At 43.9% G+C, this 24204-nt stretch overlaps 1 protein-coding gene across 2 annotated transcripts in view; it reads left to right on the plus strand.

The window, feature by feature from the left end:
- The first annotated feature begins 1056 nt into the window (after positions 1-1056).
- LOC138292875 (cAMP-dependent protein kinase catalytic subunit alpha) overlaps positions 1057-24204 on the plus strand; it is a 731647-nt gene continuing 708499 nt past the window's right edge. The window contains exons 1-2 of one of the 2 annotated variants that reach the window (XM_069231721.1): positions 1108-2093; positions 6609-6765. In XM_069231721.1, the coding sequence (XP_069087822.1) occupies positions 6753-6765 (13 nt within the window). In that variant the 5' untranslated portion in view covers positions 1108-2093; positions 6609-6752. Of the gene's footprint in view, positions 2094-6608; positions 6766-24204 lie in introns of both variants that reach the window. The other variant, XM_069231720.1, reaches the window with a different exon arrangement.

Consider the following 24204-nt stretch of genomic DNA (forward strand, 5'->3'; position numbering starts at 1 on the left):
GTGTGAACCTGCAAAAAAATAACAATGCAGCAGCTGGTGTACTTGTCTTGACAATGTAATGCGAGGACCGAGAGACGCCTTGTTCTTGGCCATACAAAATGGGCAAATAAGTGGTAATAAAAATCTGAAGAGCAAAAAAGGTTCGCTTGCAATGAATATACAATTAAAATAACACCCTGTGCTTCAATGCAACCACCAAAGGCATCAGCGTCAAAAGTACAATCTAGACAGGCTTGACCCGCTCTAGTAACAGCATAAAGACACACAGAGAGAAAGGTTATCATAGTTTAACCAAGGAATGCTTAGCAGCAAAGAAAGAGGAAGGTGCTTGTTTGCCTAAGGGCCCACATGGCAATTGATTGGTTAATGTAGCCATGACGAATTGAAGATGGTCATAGGGAAATGTAGTTTTAGTGTATGTTAAGTTTTCATTGACTGCTGTGTTTTAGTGCAGTAAAGACAGACGCATAACCGGACTCTGAGCTTACACAGAATTCAGTAAAGAAATTCAAGCAGAATCTGAGCCTATAGCCCTGTCAATATAACTGAATGAATGGAGTCACAGCTTGTCAGCTCACCCGTGTGTTTACGGCAACGGCCATTTTTACATGGTGATAATGTACCCCGCCCACGAAAGAGACATCTAACGGAAAGTAGAACAAACTCAAATTTTGAGTTACATTCTATGCGCCATCTCCGTTTTAACCACTCCTATATTTTAAGCGGTCTAATTGTAGTTATGGTGCGTGTTTACAAACTGTAAATTTATGTCAAATGGGACTTGATATATAATTGAACTATGACAAGTTTCCATGACGAATGATATTCACGCGGCGTTTGTGCTGTGTTTCACATCGGTTACACCTCTTCCTACTGAAGTCGTCGTTACCCTGGGATTACTTGAGTGTTCCTTCTTCCCGTCCAGTTGTTTTAACATGGCCGCAGTTGTTCTGACCGTCTCTGGTATAGGATAGTCCTTTTTCAGTTTGCACGGTTTCCGCGCGCGCTCTGGCAGTTGTTTCTCTGTAGCGGAAAGCAAGGATAAGCGCGAGCTCGTGCGAGGCCGTGACGTCACGCGGTTAGGCTCGGGCTCGCGCGCCGCACGTCAGTCAGTCCGGCGCTGGCTCGCGCCCTAAGAGAGCGAGGAGGGTGATCGTGGCCTGTGGTGGGGGGAACTAGGTATCGCGATCCGGGCGACTCCTGCTGCGGGTGGCAGCCTCCCCAGAGGCTGGCAGATAGCTGGGGGGCAGGGAGGTGCCACGAGGGCGCCGTGGGAGGGGCAGGGGAGACGGGCATCAGGGAGGGGCCTCCAAGAGGGACAGTAGAACGCTGCGCCCCTGAACAGGGTGCAGCCCCCCCTCCCACTAACCCCAGAGAGGGGTGTGGGGAATATAGCGTCACAAGACACTGTTCAGGCAACCGAGGCCCCGCAGGCCTAGAAGTAGCCATTTGGTTCTTAGAAGGCTGTAATCTGTTAGGGGGATTTGGCTGTCAAGACTGTGGAGGTCTGGACTACCAGGGAGAGGCAACATCGGCTTTGGCTACTAGGATCTGGGATCACAGGCTGTCAATGAGCCGGGAAGTAGGCTGTCAGGGAAGCTGACCTAGAGTCTTCCTAAGGTGGTCCTTCTCCAGTCTGTCAAGAAAGAGGGCAGGCCCTCCTACGTGCAGATTTGCACGAATTGCCCTAAAGGTACCAAGGGACCCGAATAGTGGAAGCAGTAGCGGGCAGGTTTCAATGGCTCATAGTAAGTATAAGTTGTTAAGGGGGCTATAGACTAAAAGGGGCGGCTAAGCTCTTTGATTGCTCCTGAGAGTAGACGACTGAGGGACATATAAAAGACTCTTGTGTACAAAGCTTGAAATCTTGTTGGCAGAAGTCGCCCTGAGGAGGAGGTTTTTGCATCTTCAGGAAGAGCCTGCTGGGGCCCTGGGGATAGGTTGCTGGGGCCTTCTGAGGAGGAGGTGGAGGATCGCTGCACTAGCCACTGTGAGGAGCCCGCTGGGTTCCCGTGAAGAAGACAGCACAGGAGTGCCTGGGGGAAGCATGGGCAACGCAGCACCCACCAAGAAGGGCAGCGAGCTCGAAAGTGGTGAGTTCTTTACGACATTGAAGGGTGTCCCGAAGGATTGTTGAAGAGATGAATGTGTATCTTGTTATGTATATAATGAATTGCTAGCGTAAGTTCCTTGAACCCACATTCTGCAGCCGCACCTCAGTTCAGTATGAGCATCTCTGTGAGAGCTCACCTACCTAATACATCAATGCATGCTTTTTATGTTGATCCAAAATGATTTATGCAGTCCATGCTTAAACACATTTTTTGGTCTCTAGGTAAGTCGTCACCATCTTTGAAACGAAAAAAGCATTGGTTGTATGATTTTCGGCTTTGAATGAATCACTCACTCACTTTGCCCATGTAAGCAGCAACACGTTTAGCATATATATGGTTTGACCGCAGGTGTGAAGTTAAATCCAACCTGTAGCGTTTATCATATGCCTGTGTTGCCACTTGGTGCTTCAGATTAGGTGAAATAGCAAATGCGTTTTTGGTTTGTGTCTCATCAGGTCTAATATTTAAGTTTGGGTGTATTATGAAGAAGTGTCCAGTTTTCCAAGTAAGCCATTCTCTATTGCCCTCCCACTCTGGTAGTTGACAATAAAATATGTACAGCACTTTTACCATTTAATATTGGTAGTTCTAAATTGCCATTTAGGAAGCCAGCTGTTTTCACTTGGCTCGTATATTGGAATATAAACCTCAGTCTGTAAAGCAGAAGCCTCCTGTCCCAGAAAATTATACTTCACTGAACACTTGGATGATTTGTTAGTGGAAGGCATTGTTTTCACGTGATGACTGCATTTGTCACTCATGCTTTACATTCTGTTTTTAACTGTTGATAACTGGCAAAGCTTGCAAGCAGAAAATCCTATTGCTGCACAATTGGTCATAACTATTTTGGAGGTCAGTGGGTAGTAGAGACAGTGGAATGGTTTCTTAAAGGGACTGGATCCTTAATTTTTGCACAATTGAAATACTTGACTGATAAAATGCTTGTCTACTTGTAAGGAATATTGCTTTCACCATCTTATTTCTTCTTTACCGTGCTTGACATGCACCCCTACATTTGCAGTTTCAACATCAAACCCTGCTGTTGCTTGTGCATTGTTTTGGTATGCCTACATTGGTTTGCATGTTCAGCAAAGCAATGCAATGCCATGCCATGCCATGCCATTGTGACATGTAGTCTACCAGCATCGTTTTACGATTATGACAAACCACTCCACAGATTATGATCACTCTTCGTCAGTTTTGGAGACTTTTCACTTTGGGGTGCCAGGTTCCCGAATTGTGCTGGGCCAGCATGAACTTCATTCTTTAGAATAGCTTAACTCATTTAATGTATTTTCTACAAAAAGATGCATGCTGTGTCGTGCTTATGGCTGTCGTATTATAAAGTTGTTACCTTACTGTGAACCCAGATTAGGTTAAATCAATTTGAGGGTTGCCTTTTAAATCTAGAACATGAATACATCCATGCTGTTAGTGTTTTTTGGAGGCCCTTCTGCACTGAGGGGAGTTGACATTTATGTCTGCCATTCAAGAAAGCTGTGTTGGGCTTAAGGATGATGTGAATGTGTGGAGTAGAATTCATACTCTGGGAAATGCTCTCTGCTATTACATCTTCAATGGAAGAAACTCGAGCACCTCTAAAATAACATCACATTTGGTTGTGGTGCGCAGTGGGGTTCAAGTAAGGATGCAAGATACATTTGAGTAGTGTTATAAAACAGAAAGCTCTGATTATTAATTAGTCGGATGTATATGTGCTATTTAACACACCCAATAAAATCAGACTTTTTAGGTTCTGATTTTATCTGGTACGGTAAGTAGCGGCATATGTTTTTATTGTTTAGGACTAACATGCAGATTTTGGTGCTTACCACAAGTAAATCTGCATGTTAGAGTAAATACTATACTGTTTTCCCCCTGTTAAATTAAGGCAGATTTGACCTGCTGAAATCTAATCAAAGTGGAGTATTTATCGTACACATTAATTACTGAGTGTGATAGCTACCACATAACTTGAAATTATGACCTCCTGCGTAAACGGGTTTGTGCAGTTTTTAGAGAACTCCGACCAAGTCATATTCAGGGCAAACGGAGTATAATTGATTTATAATTTTCATAGTTTGAAAAAAAAAATAGGGGTGTGTGATGGCTTTAGTCCTCTGCAATTATATGAAAAAGACAACTGATGCAATTGTCATGTTATTTTGTAGAGCACAATGGTCTGCATCCGTTAGGAAATCATTTGAATGTTGTTGGCCAAGCGTATTACAACCTGTAGTGTCCTAATTGGTCAGACTATTGTTCTAGTGAAACTGGAGCAGGGGAGTAGACAGAAAAAACATCTGATTGGTTCAAATGAAATAAAATATAGCGTCAAATATTTTTAAACAAACAGTTAAGAGGGTGGCTTTAAATTTAGAGAGTGAGTATGAGGAAATATTAAAGACTTATAGTCTTTGTTATACGTCAGATAGTACCTTATGCTATGCCTTTGAACATCTGAAAAGAGCCCACATTCATGTGAAACTCATTAAAATGATTATACAATAAGGCAAGAATTCCTGCAACTGAATTAATCATCAAATCTTTCATCTGGGCAGTTATTATTCTGTTAAGGTTATCATAATGATATATTATGCCGCCAGTACTACATGCACAAAATACACTTATTATAATTCAGCATGAGAATCAAACAGTTTGTTTTTCAAAAACACTTTTGACACCTAGTGCATAAAAGTGCCCCCCAAGTGAACAGACACCACAAAAATCTGTTCATTAGGAAAATCACAGTTGTTTAACATTCATTGGTATGTTGATATATAACCACCCAGGCAGCCTCCCTATATTTTTTTTACAAATCTATCCATAGGGCAGTTCATCTATGGAATGAAAGGAACACAAGGTCTGTCTTGTTGGTTATCGATGATGTTTCGACCCCTGTAAGGAATATTAAGGTCTCATCAGGACAAAAAATGACCTGGGGAATAGTTGCAATAAAACTGTAATGCGTTCACTGGCGCAACCGGAAATAATGCTGTTTCTCAGTCTAAATATACTCTATAGGTAGTAAATTGAATAAAGGAGTAGTTAAAAATTCTCCCAAAAGGCTGCTTGTTGAGACTATGCAGCCCAGTTGCGCTGCTTGCACTTCCCAAAATAAGGAATGCCTATGGCTCCGAAGTCGCCCTGATCATCAGTGAAACAGATGAAAACTGTTATTTATATTAAATGTATTTTTTGCATTTTAGTACTGGTTGCTTTATATATCACTATAACCTTGACAGAATAATAACTGTCCAGATGAAAGAGTTGATTTGGTGATTAATTCAGTTGCAGGAATTCCTGCCTTACTGTATAATAATTTTAATGAGTTTCATGTGAATGTGTGCTCTTTTCAGATATTAACCCAGATTCACATGGACATTTTGGTCTCTCTTGTAACTAATTAAATTTACGCCTTTGAACGTAGCATATCATATTCTACAATGTCACATTTCTTTAATAGCCTATTGTTGGTTTTACATCCTTCGTGAAAAAGTGTTATTATTGCAACAATCACAGCCTTCTTAAGATATTCTTTTTGAACAATAGGTGTAGTAGGGTGTGTGCCCTAGGGCAGTGGTTCTCTACTACAGTTGCCAAGCTCGTCTTGCCCGTATGTTTACTAGTATTCTGGAGAGATATGGTAAACTATAGTCTAGAGCTATGTAAAAGGTAAAAAAGGTAACATCAAAGCCCAATCCATGTCATGTCCAAAAAAAACTGCCATGTTTGGACCCTATTGGCTTGCCTAGAACAGCTTGATGTGTTCGAACATCTATTGTGTTTTTCTTGCACATGTGTTCGCATAACCTTTCCAGAAAAAGACACAATGCACAAAAATGTAAATATTGTTGCTTACATTTAAAATGTTTTGTATTATGAGTCGCAACTGGTTTGAGAACCATGCTGATAAGGTACAACTGTCATTCAGTCACAGGCCAGTATAACCTGAGAGCAGCTATCTTTAAGTACATATTGGGCTGGCGCAGAGCCATATGTGTGTACAATTACTTCCCCAAAAGAGGCGTTCTCAGCACAAGGGTGTGTTTACAACTCCTACACAGAAAAATACATATCATACTTAACTTTGACTTTAATATGAATTTCGTGTTAAGTAGTAGCTCTTGACAAATAAGTAAGGTCTTTGTGGCCAAAATGCGCCATTTCCTCCCCTCTGTGCATCTAAAATGCATGAAACTACTCTAATGCACTGATTATCCGAATCTCCAAGATGTTTTAAGTGCAGATAGGTTATAATGCCCACAATTGAATACATATTGGCTCTGTTTTGCTGTCTTTGGAAAACTGATCTCTGAGTAGTTTCAGAGAGCACTCTGAATCCATAGTCTCTCCTAAACTAGTCAACAGAGCATCCCATTTTTCAAAAGACACACCAGCAACAGTTATTTTTATGTTTGCATAAATACTTTAGCTAACATGTAGTTCAGATGATAGTTGTGTATCAAGCATTTTTACAAACTTTGTCTCTAGTCGAGTCATCTGGTACAGGTTTAGCTGAAAGCACCGCGAAGCAGAGAGCAGCCTTTCTGACAGCCCAAGCTTGAGGGAGAGAGAGAGAATCCGTCACGTTATCAAGAGACTGGTACATAGAAACTACAGAGGAGGCAGGCGACCATGAGCGACTTGTGTAAGTTATTTCTTCTGCTTTTAGTTGTTTTTATTGTATGAGGTAGAATAATCTTTCCTCGTCACATTTTGTGAATAGTGTTCTTTAGTCCATTTTTCTCTTGAATATAGCAGTCTAAAACGTCCTGGAAGTCGGATATAGACACCCCAGTTTTTGAGTGTAGACGTATGCATAGAGGATGCCTTTGTGTACATAAAGCCAAAGCCCTGGTATTTTAGAACTGTTAATTTTACCAATCTGTTAAAACATGAATGTGAACCCTACCCGTGGATCTGTATATCAGTCTGTCAATTTCAGTTACGATTTTGATTGCCTGTTAATTCGTGAGGTGAAAATTTGTATGAGTTGTTCTCTTTCAGCAGTTTTGTGCTCCGTGGCAAGTTGGCGGACTACAACGAAATGTCCATTAACATGTTATACCAGATGAAAAAGTCTAGCGCACATTGTAGTGTTAAGCTTTTTTCCTCCTTCCTTTGTTGTAGCCTGAAGTGTTCACTATGTGTGGTTGCACGGGATTTTCTGCAAGTGCATTTGCTAGTTACGTGCTGCAAACCTAGTGTATTTAAAAGATATTTGCGTTCTGGTGAACGCCCATCCTGCCTGCTCCTCTGCTTCCAAATTGTGCTTTCCACAAAATATTTTCTACACTGCATCAAGTTTATTTTTTGGCATCTCTGAGGTCCATGGTGATTTAAAGAAGTACTGCACTGTTAGATCTGCTCATGAGACAGTTGGATCATGGCTTTTCCGTGTTTTTAAGTGACTTACACGTCACGCTCTAAACCATTTTAAAGAGGAAAATCAAGGTTTACAGGAGGCTGCCGTAGAATTACTTTGCATAAAATGTCTTGCCTCTCTTCAGAAGAGCAGGGCTAAGAGCCATTCTTCGGGAGGAGTTGGCTTATTATTGGCCAGCATCGTCCTATCGTGTCCTTTTGGAGGATTGCTCGTAAATCTGCTGCTTAAGTAGGTTATTATGTGCAAGGTGTGCTGATCATACAGAGCAGATTTTGTAAGCATCTGCTGTACCTGAGTTATTGCACATATATGGTAGTGTTCAGCGCATGATGTCTGTCTGTGCACCTTTCCCATGGTATGTACACACTCGCCTCAACATGCCTAGTAGAGCCAAAATAATGTATTTAGGTTTACACACAGCGTGCAGCTTTACTAAATATCTCTAAAACAGACAAAATGCCATATCTTCCAGTTACTCAGTCTGTAAGCGGAGGCACACCAAAATGAAGAGATTATTTGAGGCCATATAACATGTACCAACACTTCAACATTGAACTTCTTTAATCTGCTCCCTGGCAGTTGATGTTTTGTGTTGGTGATTGTATTGAGTTTGCAGCGGATGGATTATCGAGCGCTGCATGTGCGTATGACAATAATGAGGCTGTTCCAAATGGAAAGTGTGTCCTCGCAGGAGCATTTGGCCAGAGCTTTACTTCCTCATTAATGTCGGTTAAGAATGGGCCACTTATAAGTATGGATGGATGGAAATGGTCAGCGATGATGGCTCCTTCGCCACAAGGCATCGATATAGGTGTTCTCCATTTGAAATTGTTGTGCTTTGAGGATTCAACGTTATAGTTAGTAATAGAGGACGCACACACGTGCTGTGTAGTTCTATATTTTTTAAATCACTTTTAGAACTTCTAGCAACTGTTTTTTGTTTTAAAGCAGTTTTATCGAGTTTCAATAAACGTCTAAGGAAGAGCAAAACAGTAATAGCAAGCAGCTTACAGGAAAATGCATTGTTTAGTTAGTGAACCAAATTTTACATTTGAATAACCTGAGTAGTTAGGTGTACCATATGTATCTCTGTTGGCTGAGTACTAGAACAAATTCATTTAGTCTACAAACGAGGATTAAGGATAAGCTCTAATAGGTAGAACATTCGAGGTTTTACAGTGACGAAATTCATTGGTGACCCAAGTAGGTTTCAGTCCAGCAGCATTGTGGGAAGTTATAAACAAATGATAGGAACGGAAATAGAGGCTGAGTCAGTAAAGGAGTTGTTTGTGGAAGAGGACAGGCATTGTGTTGTTAGTGTTGTTAGTGTCGTTAGTGTTGTAGTACATACAAATTGTATTTTGGAGAGAACATAAGGAAAACTGGGGGATTTTCATTGTACGGGAATTCCAGGAGACTGCACTTTAGTAAGTACTCATCTGCCTTGTCTCAAATATGTGCAGCGGAGCTCGAGTAACCTTTTATGGAGCCCGGAGGGTGTTGGGTACTTCTTAGGTACGTGTACCATGTCCATCAGGTGTGAATATACGTTCAGGCGATTTCCATTCTGTGAGAATGAGTTTGCTAGCAATGATATGTATGCATGAGGCCTATTAGAAATAACTCTGATGGTAATTCTGATTTCTGGGGAGGTGCTTGCATAATAAGGTACGTTGTAGCAAAGTCAAGATCTAATTGTAAATTAAATACATGCTGCAGATATAGTCTTACTAGAACGGAATATGAGTTTACAGGGCAAATCATATGTTATAAGGTTACCTAATTTATCATCACAATTTCAGCTTTTGTCTCATGAGGAAAGACCCGGTTTCGCAAATTTAGTGGGCTTCCAATATACTTGATGAAATGAAGACTTTAGTGGATCAGGGTCTGTATTGTTTTGTTTTTGAAGGTATTACTACAGATGGTGCACCAGGCTTCTTTGGATAAGGGAGAGTGCTATTTAACGCTTCAAGTTCTTTGTTCCATTTGAGCCGTTGGGGCAGGAGTGGGGAGATTTAGAGCTACTGGTTGAGTTACTGATGTAATACATGTTTGAAGCAAAGTGCCCCGTCTTTATATACAGAGTTCTTTGTGCTTAACATGGAGCCATATACCTTCCAGGTAGTGTAGGTTTTCTGTTTTTAACCTGTTGTCAGTTTACAGTGGGCTAAAATCCTACCCATTGCTTACCATTGGTTGCCCCTTATCACTCATTTGCTGGCTTTTTATTGTTACTTTGTCTGGGCTTTCCTTTCTCTTTATGTTTGTCCTTTCCCTGGACAGTCTCATTACTTGTCTCCTTCCACTGCTCACTTATAAGGTACCAATTAAGTTTTTCCTGCACAGCGATTTCACTGCACTTGTGAAATCTCTTGTCTTTAAAAGGGGCATAGGACCTGCCCTTCACTTACCTGAACTTATCATCCGTTGACTCCAACTTCACTCTAATTTACGTTCTATTGATTGGCTAGAACATCATTTGCCTTCGGTTCCTGCCCTGCTTTGCCATCCAAGCTGTGGAGCTTGAACCAAGTATAGCTCCTGGTCACTGGCTACTGGCCAGTGTCCTTCCACTTGGTACTCACTCTGCGGGTACTTTTTTTTTCATTTACAAGCAAGCACTCCATATGAGCCCACGTGCAAGCAGTCTCTCTCCTCCATCCTTGTTGTTGCACTCCTCCCCTCATGCCTGCAGAGGTACTTTTTTATTTTAGTTCGTTATTGCACCTTCTTATTAATGCATCTGTAAACTCAACATCTTTAAATTACAGGCAAATCGCCTTATCTCCCCGTGCCTCCCTGCATTTGTTGTTGGCTGTTTTGTTTTTTTAGACATGTTGCATGGCGGCACAGGCTGCTGTACAACATGACTTAAAGTTCAAAGGCTATCATGTGGCCATTGTTGACTCACAGTCCTTATTTTTTTTTATATATATTTTTTTTACTTTAAAGCATTGTGCACAGCAGCTAGTGCTGCCGTGTAACATGATGAAATAAACCATTGGCTTTACCAATGCTTGTTTTTCTTTTTGATTAGATACTCCATGACAAATCATGTGTTTCCCAGCTGTCTTCCTCATATGCTTCTCTTCTCCCCTCTGTAATGCTTTGTTGCTGTCTTCTCCCCCAGTTCTCCTCCTCTGCCTCCTCTGTGATGTGCTTGCCCTCCTGTGCTACCCTCGGCATGGTATGTTGCCGACTCTCTTGTCTGTTTGCTTTTCTGCCCCAGTGCGCCACACTGCTGTCTCACCATACCATTCGCTTTCCCCTAGCCCTCTGTGTTGCCCCCCCTTCACCTCCCACCCCAATGTGTTGCCACCCAATCTGGTCCTCAGTGTTGTCACCTCTGGCCCTTTGTGTTGTTCCTACCCCAATCCCTTCCCGACCCTCTGTGTTGCTGCCCGCCTGACCCTCTGTGTTGCTCCTCTCCCTGTCCTCCTTATTGCATCAGTAATGCTTCACAGCATTGCTAAAAACCGTTAGCAAAAACAGTAGGTCTCAAAAGGCCAGACACATTGCCTTTTCCAGCGCTTATTTAAATTTTGGAACTCTCTGCACCGTACAATTTGCTGCAGCTTGCTAAGAGATGCATTGTAGAAACCCAGCTGTAGAACTAATCTAATAGTATCCTAAAAAAAATCTGGTTTCTCGAAGAGGGGGAGTTTTATCACGGGGCGGCCTATACGTATAATACCAACAGCTCTTCTAATTGCCAGTCAAAAACTAAATGCCAGGTTCTGTTCCCCGTTGAGTGCCTTTTTGCCTCTTTAGTAGTACTCTAAGCTACAGGATAGGAAATACAAGTCCTGCCAGTCCGTGTTCTCCAAGGATGTCTGTTTACCCTCACCAGAGATTCACGTCTCATTCCAAGATTGTAGGCCCAAGTCCCCCTCACTTTTAACACGGGTCATGATGCTGAGTCACATTACATTTGCAGACAGTAAGATTTTAGCATAGGATAGAAACCTAACCGCTCTGCCACCCATCGTTTTATCACCTAGATATGTTGCTGAAGAAAGGGGATGAATTGTAATAAGAAAGCAGTAATAGTTATTTTTCGTTCACTGCCATAGACTTGAAACTTTTTGTTACAGTAAATAAACTGGTAATATTGGAGTCTAGGACTAATTTAAACAGAAGGATTGAGGGCCTACTTCAGCCTGCAAATATGTTGTGCAGCACTCATGGATTTTGAGTGACCTGAATCAGGGCAACATATATATTAGTTTTCCTCCGAGGAGCGTCATAGCGCAAACAATAATGGATTCCATTGCCTCGTAGCATTGCCAGTGTACACCATCGATTTATGGGTGCAAATCCTCACGCAGTGAGAGAAAAAACTTAGTAAAAAAAACTTGGATCGATAGAACCATACGGTATATTGAAAAATGGTTCGGTGCCTGTGCAGGATTCCAACTTTGCATTCGACAAGATTGTGCATGGTTGAATTATTTTCTGTCTGTAACATGCTTCAGAAAACTGAATTGATGTACTGAGCTCTGCAATTCTAGAATAAGGGTAAATGGTGAGCTGAGAGGGGTAAGCCTGTCCCACAACCGTTGGTGGTGGTTCTTGTCCTTAGGTTTACACTCTGTTTCTCTGTCCCTGAAGCTTCTCGATCAAAGTCTGGTTTCCATCACAGTTTAGTTGGCATCAGATTAAACCTACGAGGGAGGTCTTACAAAGCACTTTAATGTGTGCTAAAGAGGCCCGTGTTTTAATTTTCATGTTTTGTACAGCATGGTAAACATCCTTAAGTTTCAAAGGATGAGTATTGTTTAGGGTGGACAGTTTTTGCAGAACTGATCGACTTCTTCTGCAGGTCCTGTCCGCGTTAGAGTGCTGATGTGACTATCAAAACATCAAAATTACACTTTCTTTGTACTAAAAATCATTTACTAATGCCAAGTTGATCAAGAATTTCAGTAACAGAAAAATAGTATTTTTGACAGGGATGTCGTTATATATTTTTGACTGCATTTGGGGATAATAGTAAATTATGCTTAAAATCTATACTGTACGCTTGTAGACTTGGACTATTGAAGTCTTATCTTACTGTTAGTACACTTTCTTTTGTATTATTATCTAGCTTTAGTGGTCGTTTTTTTTTTTTATTTATTTTTTTATTTCATTGTGTTTGTGGAGGCGTAGCATGGACTCTTATGAATCACCCCAATGTTGCAAGACAATATCCATTAAGTTGACATCTATCCACAGCTCTCCCTTTGTGTTATGCTTTCTTTTTGTAGTCTGTGGTAATACTTCACAGTTTCATTGTCAGTGGTCTGGGTCAACTGAAAGATGTTCTACGAAGACCATTCTCCACATATAATATGGCTATCTCGTTTCATGTTTAAGCTTAAAAGGAAAGGTGGATTCCACTAAACAGTCCCTTCTGTTATGTCCTCAAGGTTGTGATTAGTATCTAGTAAGGAATCTGCAGTTGCCTGTTTTCCTCTTGATGACCCGATGTCTTTTAAAGGATGCCTACACCAGGTGTATGGAAAGGGTCATGGATTTTCAGCTCTGCAGGAGTTGAGCTACTAAAGATAGTTAATGTGCTATCTTCTTTGTAGTGAGCAGCCATTTGCTATTTATATAGGCAGTGGTACACCCACCCACATGAAGTATTTATAGTTGTAGAATAGCTTTCAGCCCCAATAGTTGAGTAGTGGTCCACTGGGTAAATATGGCTGCTTGCATTGCTTGTTCTTCACTTATCTCAGTCTAGTTCCAATGAAGTTCTTTAAAAAAATTTCATCATTTCAACTCAGTTGTCACACTTTCCCTTAAGTCATTGGAGAGCCTGAACCGTTGCACTGTTAAGAGGCTGCTGGCTGAATTAGAATTACAAATTGTAAGATGACAGCAGGCGTCAGCTGTGTCATGATTTGGCTATGAACATGTTTAGCATAGAATAATATGCACACATATATATATATATATATATATATATATATATATATATGTATATATGTATATATATATGTATATGTATATATATATATATATATACACACACACATATATACATTTAACTGTGAGTAAATATACATATGTTAAATAGGTTTAAAGGGTGTATATTTTATTATTATGAAATAGTAACTATACATATTTCATAAAGGACTACACATATCTAGAATATACACATAACCAGACTATAAATATTTATCAACACAGGTATATGCTGTCTATTGCTTTTTGGATATGGTGGTTATGAAGGAAAGAGCCAACTCTTGAGTAGTCTTCTGAAGACAAGATAGTTATTTGCAGATCTTATATTTGGGGGCACTGAATTCCATAGTTTGGCTGCTTGAACAGAGAAGGATGTACCACCTATTGTCTTTTTCTTGCATGGTGGCGTTTTAAGGCAGAGTGCCAATCTTGAGCGGAGGTTTTGTTGTTTAATTTATTTGGTTATTTTGTTTCTGATGAAAAGCGGTCCTATTCCATATATAGCTTTCTGATGGATACAACTACCTGTGGATTCCTCACCTAATGAATACTCCCATGGCACCAGCATTCGACGGAAATCTTCTTACTAGTCTCTGCACGTCGACGAGGACGTCACTCTAGCCCACGCGACGCCGTCTGACGTCATACAGGCAATAAGAGGTCCTCGCCGACGTGCCGATGACATTTCCCTTTTTTCCGTGCATTCGAAATGGTTATCTTCGAGGGAGCTACTGTTACCTGTGTAGTTACAGTGTATTGTCTGCTGCGTAGTCTTCTCTGCGGTAATAATGTCTCAGAGGAAGTCGGGTTTCAAGCCCTGTCGAGAGTGTGGGGGCAAGATGTCAGTTACAGATCCTCACTCCGACTGTCTATGGTGTTTGAGCTCCGACCACGACGTCTCGACTTGCGATTCATGTCAACACATGAATCCGAAGGCCCTCAAAGAGCGTGAGGCCAAGTTATTCATGGCAAAGTCAAAGAAGAAGGAGAAACATCATAAGAAGTCTTCTTCGCCAAGGTCTCACCGGCGTCATCGAGACTCCCGGCGCCGTAGAGACTCACGACGTCATTCCAGCAAGGAGTCTCGTTCGAGGTCACCTTCGGCTCGGCGTCGGAGGAATTGGGAGGTCAGCCCCACGGTCACGCCGCATCCATCGACGCCGTTGCCCTCTCCGGCGTCACCGACTTCGCCTGGTCAGGCGTCGGTGATTGAGGTGGTGCAGCCTCTTGTGTTTTCTCCGGCGTCACAGACGTCGAGGTCGGGGTCGCCCTCGATCCAGGCACCCCAGTATCCGGCTTTTCCCACTCCTGGAGCCGATAGTACAGCGTTTCTTAATGCGATGTATACCATCTTTCAGCAGATGGCTCCAGGAGCTGCTCCGGCTGGTCCTTCGGGGCCCTTGGCCTTTTCGTTGGGTGATCCTGCGCCTCTTCGGCCGGCACCCTTTATGCCCTTTCTCCCTTTTGGGAATGTGGGCTCGGCGCCGGTGCCGGCGTCGGTGGCCGCTCCGGTGGCTTCGGATGTTTCGGCCCCGGAGGTTGCCCTTCCGTCGAAGTCAGGATTTTGCCCTGTGACTCCGGTTGGTCCATCGGCTCCAAGACCTCGTCCTCCGGCTCCTACCTCGGCGCCGAAGCTGCCTGTGGCGCCTGACGCGGCGTCAGATGCTTCTGGAGATCGGCGCCGTTCTTCGACGTCGGCGGAGGCCATGTCGACTCCGCGTATCGAGGAGAGACTTCATTCGAGGAGGCGTGCTCTCCGTCTTTTAGAAGAGCAGGAGTACCAGCGAGTCTTAGAGGAGGGAGAGATTGAGGACTCTGGAGACGGACTACATGGTCTGGATACAGCCAGTGGGCTGGACACTTCCCCTGAGTGGGACCTTTCATCTCCAGGGGAATATACGGAGGAGGCTGCTTCCTTTCATGCTGTGGTGAGGAAGGCAGCGAGCTTTTTGGACCTGCCTTTGCCGGTGGCAGAGGCGAAGCAGAATTTGCTGACAGAGGTATTGCATCCGGCCTCTGCTGCAGCTGAGCCTCTCTTGCCATTTAATGAGGCTTTGCTGGATCCGGTGTTGGAGGTGTGGAAGAAGCCGGTGTCTTCCTCGGCCGTTCATAGGGCGGTGGCCAGGAGGTATCGAGCTGCACCATCTGACCCTGGCTTTCTCTCTAGACACCCTACGCCGGAGAGCTTGGTGGTGCAAGCCTCCTGTTCCTCAAAGTCAGCGCCTGGTTCCTTCCCGACGGTGCCTGGAGACAGAGACTCCAAGAAACTGGATGCGCAGTCCAAGAAAATATTTTCGTCATGCAGTTTGGCGTTGAAGACCACCAACGCAACGTGCATTCTGGGAAGGTACATCCATGCTCTGATGGATGATATTTCGTCTTCATTTACGGAGCTCCCCCAGGGTCTCTTGGATGTGGTCTCGGACACCCAGGCTGCCACGACCCAGATTATCCAGTCTGGGCTGGACACGACCGACTCGGTGGCCAGGGCGATGGGCACGGCTGTGGTGGCAAGAAGACAGGCCTGGCTCCGAAACTCAGGGTTTTCTGCGGATGTGCAGTCGACCCTGCTGGACCTCCCGTTTGATGGGGACAGACTGTTTGGAGCCAAGGCAGATTCGGCCTTGGAACGATTTAAGGAGAGCAGAGCCACAGCCAAATCGTTAGTACTGCAAGCTCCTTCTTCCTCTGCCTCTTCTAGATTTTTCAGGAGGTTTCGGGGATTTGGGCGTGGCTCTTCTTCCTCTTCCTTTCGGGGGAGGTTCCAGCAACCCGCCTCTTCCCTCCCCTATAGGTCATTTAGAGGGAGGGGGAGGGGTGGGGCCCGTACCAGAGGAGCCTCTCAACAGCACTCTGCCTCTTCCTCGTCCTCTGGAGGGGTGCAGCAGGGGAAGCAGCCTTAGGCTTCCACCGTTTCCCACTCACTCCTCTCCTGTAGGGGGAAGATTACAGCATTTTCTCCACAAGTGGAAGTCTATCACAACGGACACTTGGGTTCTCGGCATTGTGGGGAAAGGCTACGCCCTTCCCTTTCGGGAGTTCCCGCCCCTCATCCCGCCCCGCCCATCTTATTGTTCAGAAGAACACCTCCTGTTGCTAGAACAGGAGGTTCAAGTCCTCCTTTCAAAGGGCGCGGTAGAGTTGGTCCCAGAGCAGGAAAGGGGTCGAGGTTGTTACTCAAGATACTTCCTGATTCCCAAAAAGGATGGTCGGTTGAGACCAATCCTGGATCTGAGGATCTTGAATTTGTTCCTCAAACAGGAAAAGTTCAAGATGCTGACCCTAGCTCAGGTACTTTTGGCGTTGAGCAAGGAAGATTGGATGGTGTCTGTCGACTTTCAGGATGCTTACTTTCATATCCCGATACTCAAGAAGCACAGGAAGTATCTCCGGTTTGTGGTAGGGTCGCAGCACTATCAGTTTGTGGTCCTCCCGTTTGGTCTTACTTCAGCACCTCGAGTCTTCACAAAGGTGATGTCGGTGGTTGCGGCAGAGCTCAGAAGGAAGGGGATAGCAGTATTCCCTTACTTGGACGACTGGTTGATCAAAGCCAAGTCCCCGGAGCTTGTGTCGCTTCATCTGCAGTCAACAACCCAGTTGTTGTTCGACCTGGGCTTTTCGGTGAACGTGCCCAAATCTCACCTTGAGCCCTCTCAGCGCCTCCTGTTCATAGGGGCAGTACTGGATACAACATTGTCGAGCCTTTCCTCCGCCTCAGCGGATTCAAGATATTCAGGAATTGGTTCCAATGTTTCGAAATGGAGCGGTAGTTCCAGTCCTCAAGGTCCTTCGTCTGCTCGGTCTGTTCGCCTCCTGCATTCTGTTGGTCACGCATGCTCGCTGGCACATGAGGGCTCTTCAGTGGTGCCTCCGAAGGCAGTGGTCTCAACACAAGGGAGATTTAGAAGGTACTGTCAAGATCTCCAGAGATGCTGCTGTGGAATTGAAGTGGTGGATTGCGGGCAACAATCTTTCACAGGGAAAGCCGTTCGCGCAGTCGCCACCAGTGGCCACGGTCATAACGGATGCTTCCACCCTAGGATGGGGAGCTCATCTGGGGGATCTGGAGATCAAAGGGCTTTGGTCTCCAGAGGAACAGGTGTTTCATATCAATCTGTTGGAGTTACGGGCTGTACGTCTGGCTCCCTTCGTGGTCAGTCGGTACAGGTCCTGACGGACAATACTACCACGATGTGGTACATAAACAAACAGGGAGGAGTAGGGTCGTACCTTCTCTGCAGAGAAGCTCTTCGGCTATGGTCCTGGGCAAAGGACCATCAGATTTGCTTGGTGGCAAATCATCTGGCCGGGGTCTTGAATGTACGTGCGGACAGTCTCAGTCGCCAATTCTCGGCAGACCACGAGTGGCGTCTCCATCCAGATCAGGTCTGTCTAATCTTCCAGATATGGGGGTTTCCTCGGATAGATCTGTTTGCCACTCTAGAGAACGCGCATTGCCCGTTATTCTGCAGCCTCCAGTATCCGATGCAGGGAGCGTTGGGGGACGCGTTTCAGATAACCTGGTGCGACCAGTTGCTTTACGCGTTTCCCCCCATACCCTTGATTCCTCGAGTGTTGAGGAAAATTCGCCAAGACCGGGCCCAAGTCATCTTAATAGCTCCGGATTGGCCAAGGAGGGTATGGTACTCCGACCTTCTCCAACTCTCACTGTGCCCTCCGCTCCGTCTCCCTCTCAGGGCAGACCTCCTCTCGCAGTCGCAGGGGCAGGTTTTACACCCCAACCTCCAGAGTCTGCACCTACATGCTTGGAGATTGAACGGGGCAACCTGAGTTCCTTCTCTCTCCCGCCTGATGTAGTGGATGTTATCTTAGCGGCCAGGCGACACTCCACTAAATCTATCTACGCTAATAGGTGGTCTAAATTTGTTATGTGGTGTGGAGAGAGACCGATTGATCCCTTACATGCTCATCTGTCACATGTTTTGTCTTTTGCACTGTCTCTAGCGCGGAAAGGTTGTGCAGTGGCTACCATTAAGGGTTATTTGTCGGCCTTGTCAGCCTTCATTTGTCTTCCAGACCAACCATCGTTATTTAAATCCCCTATTGTTCTCAGATTCTTGAAAGGTCTTCTGAATCAATATCCTCCAAAACCATTCGTTATGCCTCAATGGGATTTGTCCTTGGTCCTGACTTTCCTTATGGGGTCCCCTTTTGAGCCTATGCATTCTTGCCCCTTGAGGTATTTGGTTATTAAAACAGTATTCCTGGTAGCTATAACATCTGCAAGGAGAGTGAGTGAGTTGCAGGCCTTATCGGTTAAACCCCCTTATATAACGTTTTATGGGGATAAGGTGGTGTTGAGGACCAAGGCTGCTTTCCTTCCGAAGGTTGTTTCACCCTTCCAATTGGCTCAGACAATCACTTTGTCCACGTTTTATCCTCCGCCTCATCCTTCAAAGGAGGAAGAAAGACTACATCGCCTGGACCCAAAAAGGGCGTTGAGCTTCTATATTGACAGAATGAAGGATATCAGGCTGGAGGATCAGCTGTTTGTCGGATACGTGGGCAAGAGGAGAGGAAAGGCAGTCCACAAGAGAACACTCTCCAGGTGGGTTGTTCTTTGCATTAAAATCTGTTACTCCTTGGCAAAGAAGGATCCGCCTGAGGGCATTAGAGCTCACTCCACCAGAGCTAAGTCGGCCTCTTCGGCCTTGGCCAGGGGTGTTCCTGTGGTCGACATCTGCAAGGCCGCAACTTGGTCGTCCCTTCACACTTTTGTGAAACATTACTGTTTGGACTCTGAGGTCAGAAGGGACGGTCATTTTGCACGGTCAGTGCTGCAGGATTTCTTGGTTTGACCATTTAGGCACCCACCGCCGGGCGTGGTACTGCTTTGGGACTCTATTCATTAGGTGAGGAATCCACAGGTAGTTGTATCCATCAGAAGAACGAGTTACTTACCTTCGGTAACGATTTTTCTGGTGGATACTTTAGCTACCTGTGGATTCCTCACGGTCCCACCCGCCTCCCCGTTGCCTTTTTGGTCTCTCCAAGCAATCCTTGAGTGTGCTCCTTTTGGTCTTCAAAGTTGCAATACATTTTGCATATATGATATTTGTATATATGTGTATATTTATATATAAATCTATATATATGGTGTATATACATGATTCGTATGTATAAATATATTTATTTGTTTAAAAAAAAAAAAAAAGGTTATATTAAATCTACAGCTATTTTATTGCAATGTTGTGTGATTTACAATATTAAGAGATGTTGCTTTGCTCTTTCATTACGTTGGGTTATTATTATTCTCATGCACGTAAAAAATGTTGGTACTGTCATCGGCACGTCGGCGAGGACCTCTTATTGCCTGTATGACGTCAGACGGCGTCGCGTGGGCTAGAGTGACGTCCTCGTCGACGTGCAGAGACTAGTAAGAAGATTTCCGTCGAATGCTGGCGCCATGGGAGTATTCATTAGGTGAGGAATCCACAGGTAGCTAATGTATCCACCAGAAAAATCGTTACCGAAGGTAAGTAACTCGTTCTTTTGGGTGGTGCAGAGCAGCTTTAAGGTGGATCTTCTGGCAACCGGTAAGCACTGTAGTGCCCTCAAGGAAGGGGAGATGGGGGCTTGTGGCTTTACATGTAATAGTAGCCTGACAGCTGAGTTCTGAATACGTTGTAGTTTTTCATAGTAGATAGATATTTTCCATGGTAGAAGCCATTGGTGTAATCCAGTTTCGATAGTACAAGAGACAGAGCCTGCTCATTGTATGGAGATCTGAGGTGGGGGAAGATGCGTTGCAGAGTCTTCAAGGTGATGAAGCTTGATCGTGTTAATTTGACAACTTGGGAATTTATAGTTAACTTGGAGTCCATGGTAATTCCAAGGTTTTTAACTTCCTTGGATACTTGAGAAGGTGGTCCCAGATCGTCAGGCCAGGTGCACAGTGGGTCATACTTTTTCCAGTTGCCACATGTGAGTATTTCTGTTTTGGAAGCATTCAGTTTGAGATGGCTCCAAGTCATTCACTGATCAATAGCTCTGAGGCAATGGAAGAATTGTGAGTTTTCAATGTCTGAGGCATTCCAATTTAAGGAGTATTTGTGTGCCATCTGCATATTTGTTGCATGTGATTTGAAAATCATTGATCAGTTCTGGTAATGACATCATGTAGTTGTTGAAAAGCACGGGTGAGATGATTGATCTTTGAGCTACCCCTGCTTTTGTGAGTAGGGTACGGACGAGAAGGGGGAGCATAGATAACATTCGTTCTGTTTTGAAGGTAGGATGTAATCCAGTCGAGAGCAGTCCCTTCTATGCCACCTTAGAGGAGTCTTTGAATTAGGGTATCATGGTCTACAGTATCAAAGAGAGCTGAGAGGTCCAAGAGAAATGGTGCAGCAGCTCCATTGCTGTCAACTCTGTTTTTAAGATCATCCCAGATTGCTTCGAGTGCAGATTCAGTGCCTCTTCCTGGGCGGAATCCAGTTAGTCACAAAGTATGGAGTTGTCTTCAATGAATTGTGACATCTGGGCGAATGCTGCTCTTTCTTTCAGTTTTCTCAGGAAAGGTCCATTTGTAATTGGTCTGTAGTTGTTGCGGTCATGCAGGTCCATGTTTATTTTCTTTAATAAATTGTGTATGTATGCCTTTTTCAGGTCTTCAGGAAAAGTTCCCATAGTTAAAGAGCTTTTGATGATTCTTCTTACAGGTGTGGTAGCAGAAGTAGATAAAAGAATGTTCTTGAAGATGTGTGATGGACAAGGGTCAGAAGGGCAGCCGGAAGGCCTGCTTGCTTTGACCAAATCCATAAATGCAATTTGTTTTATTTGTTTGAAGGAGTACAGAGGCCGGGTTGGTTTACTCTTGGAGAGGATTTTAGGAAACAGGTTGGTGCTGATGCTGTTCTTTTGTTTTAAATCGGAGTCCAATGTGTCTGCCTTGTTCATTCCCAGGCTCACTTCTGCCACTTGGGGTTTTATTCCTAACTTTCCTCCTGCAGTTGCCTCTTTCTTGACTCTATTCCTCTAACTGATGGTCTGATTCTTCTTTCTCCAGCCTACTCCCTGTCTCAGAACGACTACCAGATATGCTCAAGGCTGTTTGATGGCCCCATACCTCAAAGTGGCATGTACAGTATTAGTTCTCCTACCCGATTCCTTACTCTCTTCCATCATTTGTAGCTATTAGTTCCGGTTCTATCACCTTCTTGGCTATATTCTTCCCTTTGCTACTCTGGCTCGTAGTTCACCCATCTCTTCCCCAAATCAGTCACTATCTGAGGAGTCTACTCCTTATTGTCCAGTCTACTCCAGCCTCCTCAAGTAAAAGTCAAACTCTGTGATTCTCATTATACAATAATCCAACTTTCCTTTTAAAATACATCAGCTCTGTGCTTCCAGTCAAAGCAATCCGGCTTCATGTTTCTCGTCTGGCCCCATTCCAAAATATACCACCTCTTTTGACAGATCAAGTACAAATGTGAAAAACTACTGAGTAATATCAGTGATGGACATTTACAAGACCGCCTTGGAGTTTGGCTAAATTGCTGGGAAACGTCGAAACGTGGAGATCCTCTGTGGGCGATTTGAGAAATGGAAAGGCAGAATAGGGAGATTCTCTGGAGCTCACATTTGAGGAGCAGTAACAGAAATGGAGATTATGGCAAGATATCTGAACTGCACACATAGGTGGAGAATCTTGAAGGGGCAACCGCAGGAATATTCGTGTATTTGTTATTTGTTAAGCGTGTCATGCTACCGGAAGCTGCATCAGTATAAAATGGACAAGGAATAAAGAATACAGGTGAGTGGGAGGGGCGGAGCAGATTATTAAAAACTCCAACCTCGACATCTCTGAAATGATCAAGCGTTTCAAAAAGGACTCGGGGTCCTATACCGGAGAGGTGATATCGTTTTAGGCATCTGACCACACTGGAGGGGAAAAAAGAGTCTGAAGAGTCCATAAAATGTCGGAAAGTTACCCATATGCTAAACGGAAAAGACCTGCCTATCGAGGGCTTGACATGAAGGAAGGATAAATGCAGAGTCTGCGGGGATGTTGGAGAGTAACAAGTACAGATGTTTTAAATGCTTACAAATCTTTCAAGTCTGTATATTTCGACAGTTTCACTGTATATCTTGCTTCCTTGTGTAATTCCAGAGCTTATGTAAGTATATTTGGTAACAGTAACTCTTGAACCCTCTTTAACTATCCATGTAATAACGTATCTACTATAAAAACACTCTGGCACTGCCAGGTAATATTAGATATTCAAAAATACATAAATAAGTGAAGTTCCGCGATACCTCATTCCTTTATATTACTGCGCATGGCCATAGCCTAGGGAGTAGTTTTCGTAGCTTGTGTCCCTGCCAGCAAACTGGATCCTCCCCTTACAGACTGTAGAGATCTGAAGGCTCATTGCAGCAGCAGAGACGGTTTCGAGGGAGAATATGTCATGCAGATCTCTACATAGCCGATTTTGTGAATGAGCAGTCTTGAGGGGTAGAATGGATGAATGCATCACAAGAGACAGTATTAATTATGGTTTGTGTCGCAGTCTATTTCCCCTGCACAAGCAATCTGAGTGCTGACAGCGCCCCTGTCTGTCACCTTTGCTCTGTGCCTGCTTTTTGTGTGCGAAATGCCTTTATAAATCATATGCTGTATGTACAGCCGTGTGTGAAATGCCCATTTTCTGTGCGTGAAATAGACCTCTACCTTTAATCCCTTTGAATGCTGCACCTCGGTTGTTTACGTGCCTCGATAGGATGGTGAGAAACCTTGCGCTAAAGCACACCCGGCGCTTTCCTGGCCAGCGAGAGACCGTTGTTAACCAATTGTATTATGAAGAGAAGATGGGGTGTTTGTTGGTTGAATTGAGTCCGTCTTGCGTGCTTATACATCTGTTAGTGATTAGCCGAAGTGCAATCTTCTTTTGTCTCTTACATGTGCTGTTGCGAACCGACTTCTGTTTCAGACGAGAGTGCTCGTTTATCATTAAAATGTGGTAAACTTTAATTTATATGTTTTTAATTAAGCGCAAAATTTATCGTTTAGAGGCTTTTATTCATGCGTCATTTACTTTAGGGAGAGTGGTGTGCCCAGGGTGTCACCAGCTCAGTTAGTACCCAAGGTTTAGAGGTTGAGCAGGTCGGTAATCCGTCATACATTCTAAACCCTTTCCCAGGATCAGCAGACAGAATTGGGTGTGAAAGCGTTCACGGTCCGCAATTATTGTTGAAGTAGAGGTGAGCAACGAGTCTAATCCATGTTGACACATACTGAAACCCATTTCCCAATATTGAGCCGCCCTTTTATCATCTCCTCTCTCATGTGTTTGTGTATTCAGTCTTTGTTTTTTTATTAATAATTTTATAATCACCATGGCAATTACAAGCTTTTCCTTGCTTGTATCGCTATTAACCATTTAATTAAAACATGTTTTTGTCTTATGAGGTGTATGGCCTCAATTTGTACGCATTACCTTGCTTGGATATATTTCGTTTAAAATATTTAACTTGCACCGGTATCACACCTGCGGAGGTTAAAATCCTACCCTTGCTTTCCTGTTGACAGAAGTCCCTGTTTAAGAGGATGAGGTAGAGCAAAGAAATTGAGGAAGGTTATTAATACACAATTTACATACTGTTTAGTTCTTGGTGGAGATTGAAGTGGACGTGATCGGAGGGGCACAATGTGCCCATACTTTTTTGATTTACGAAAAACTTCCCCTACTTTTTGTAAAAAGACAAACCGTCCTGGGACAG

This window comes from Pleurodeles waltl, chromosome 4_2 (assembly GCF_031143425.1).
Source record: "Pleurodeles waltl isolate 20211129_DDA chromosome 4_2, aPleWal1.hap1.20221129, whole genome shotgun sequence".
Lineage (NCBI taxonomy): Eukaryota > Metazoa > Chordata > Amphibia > Caudata > Salamandridae > Pleurodeles > Pleurodeles waltl.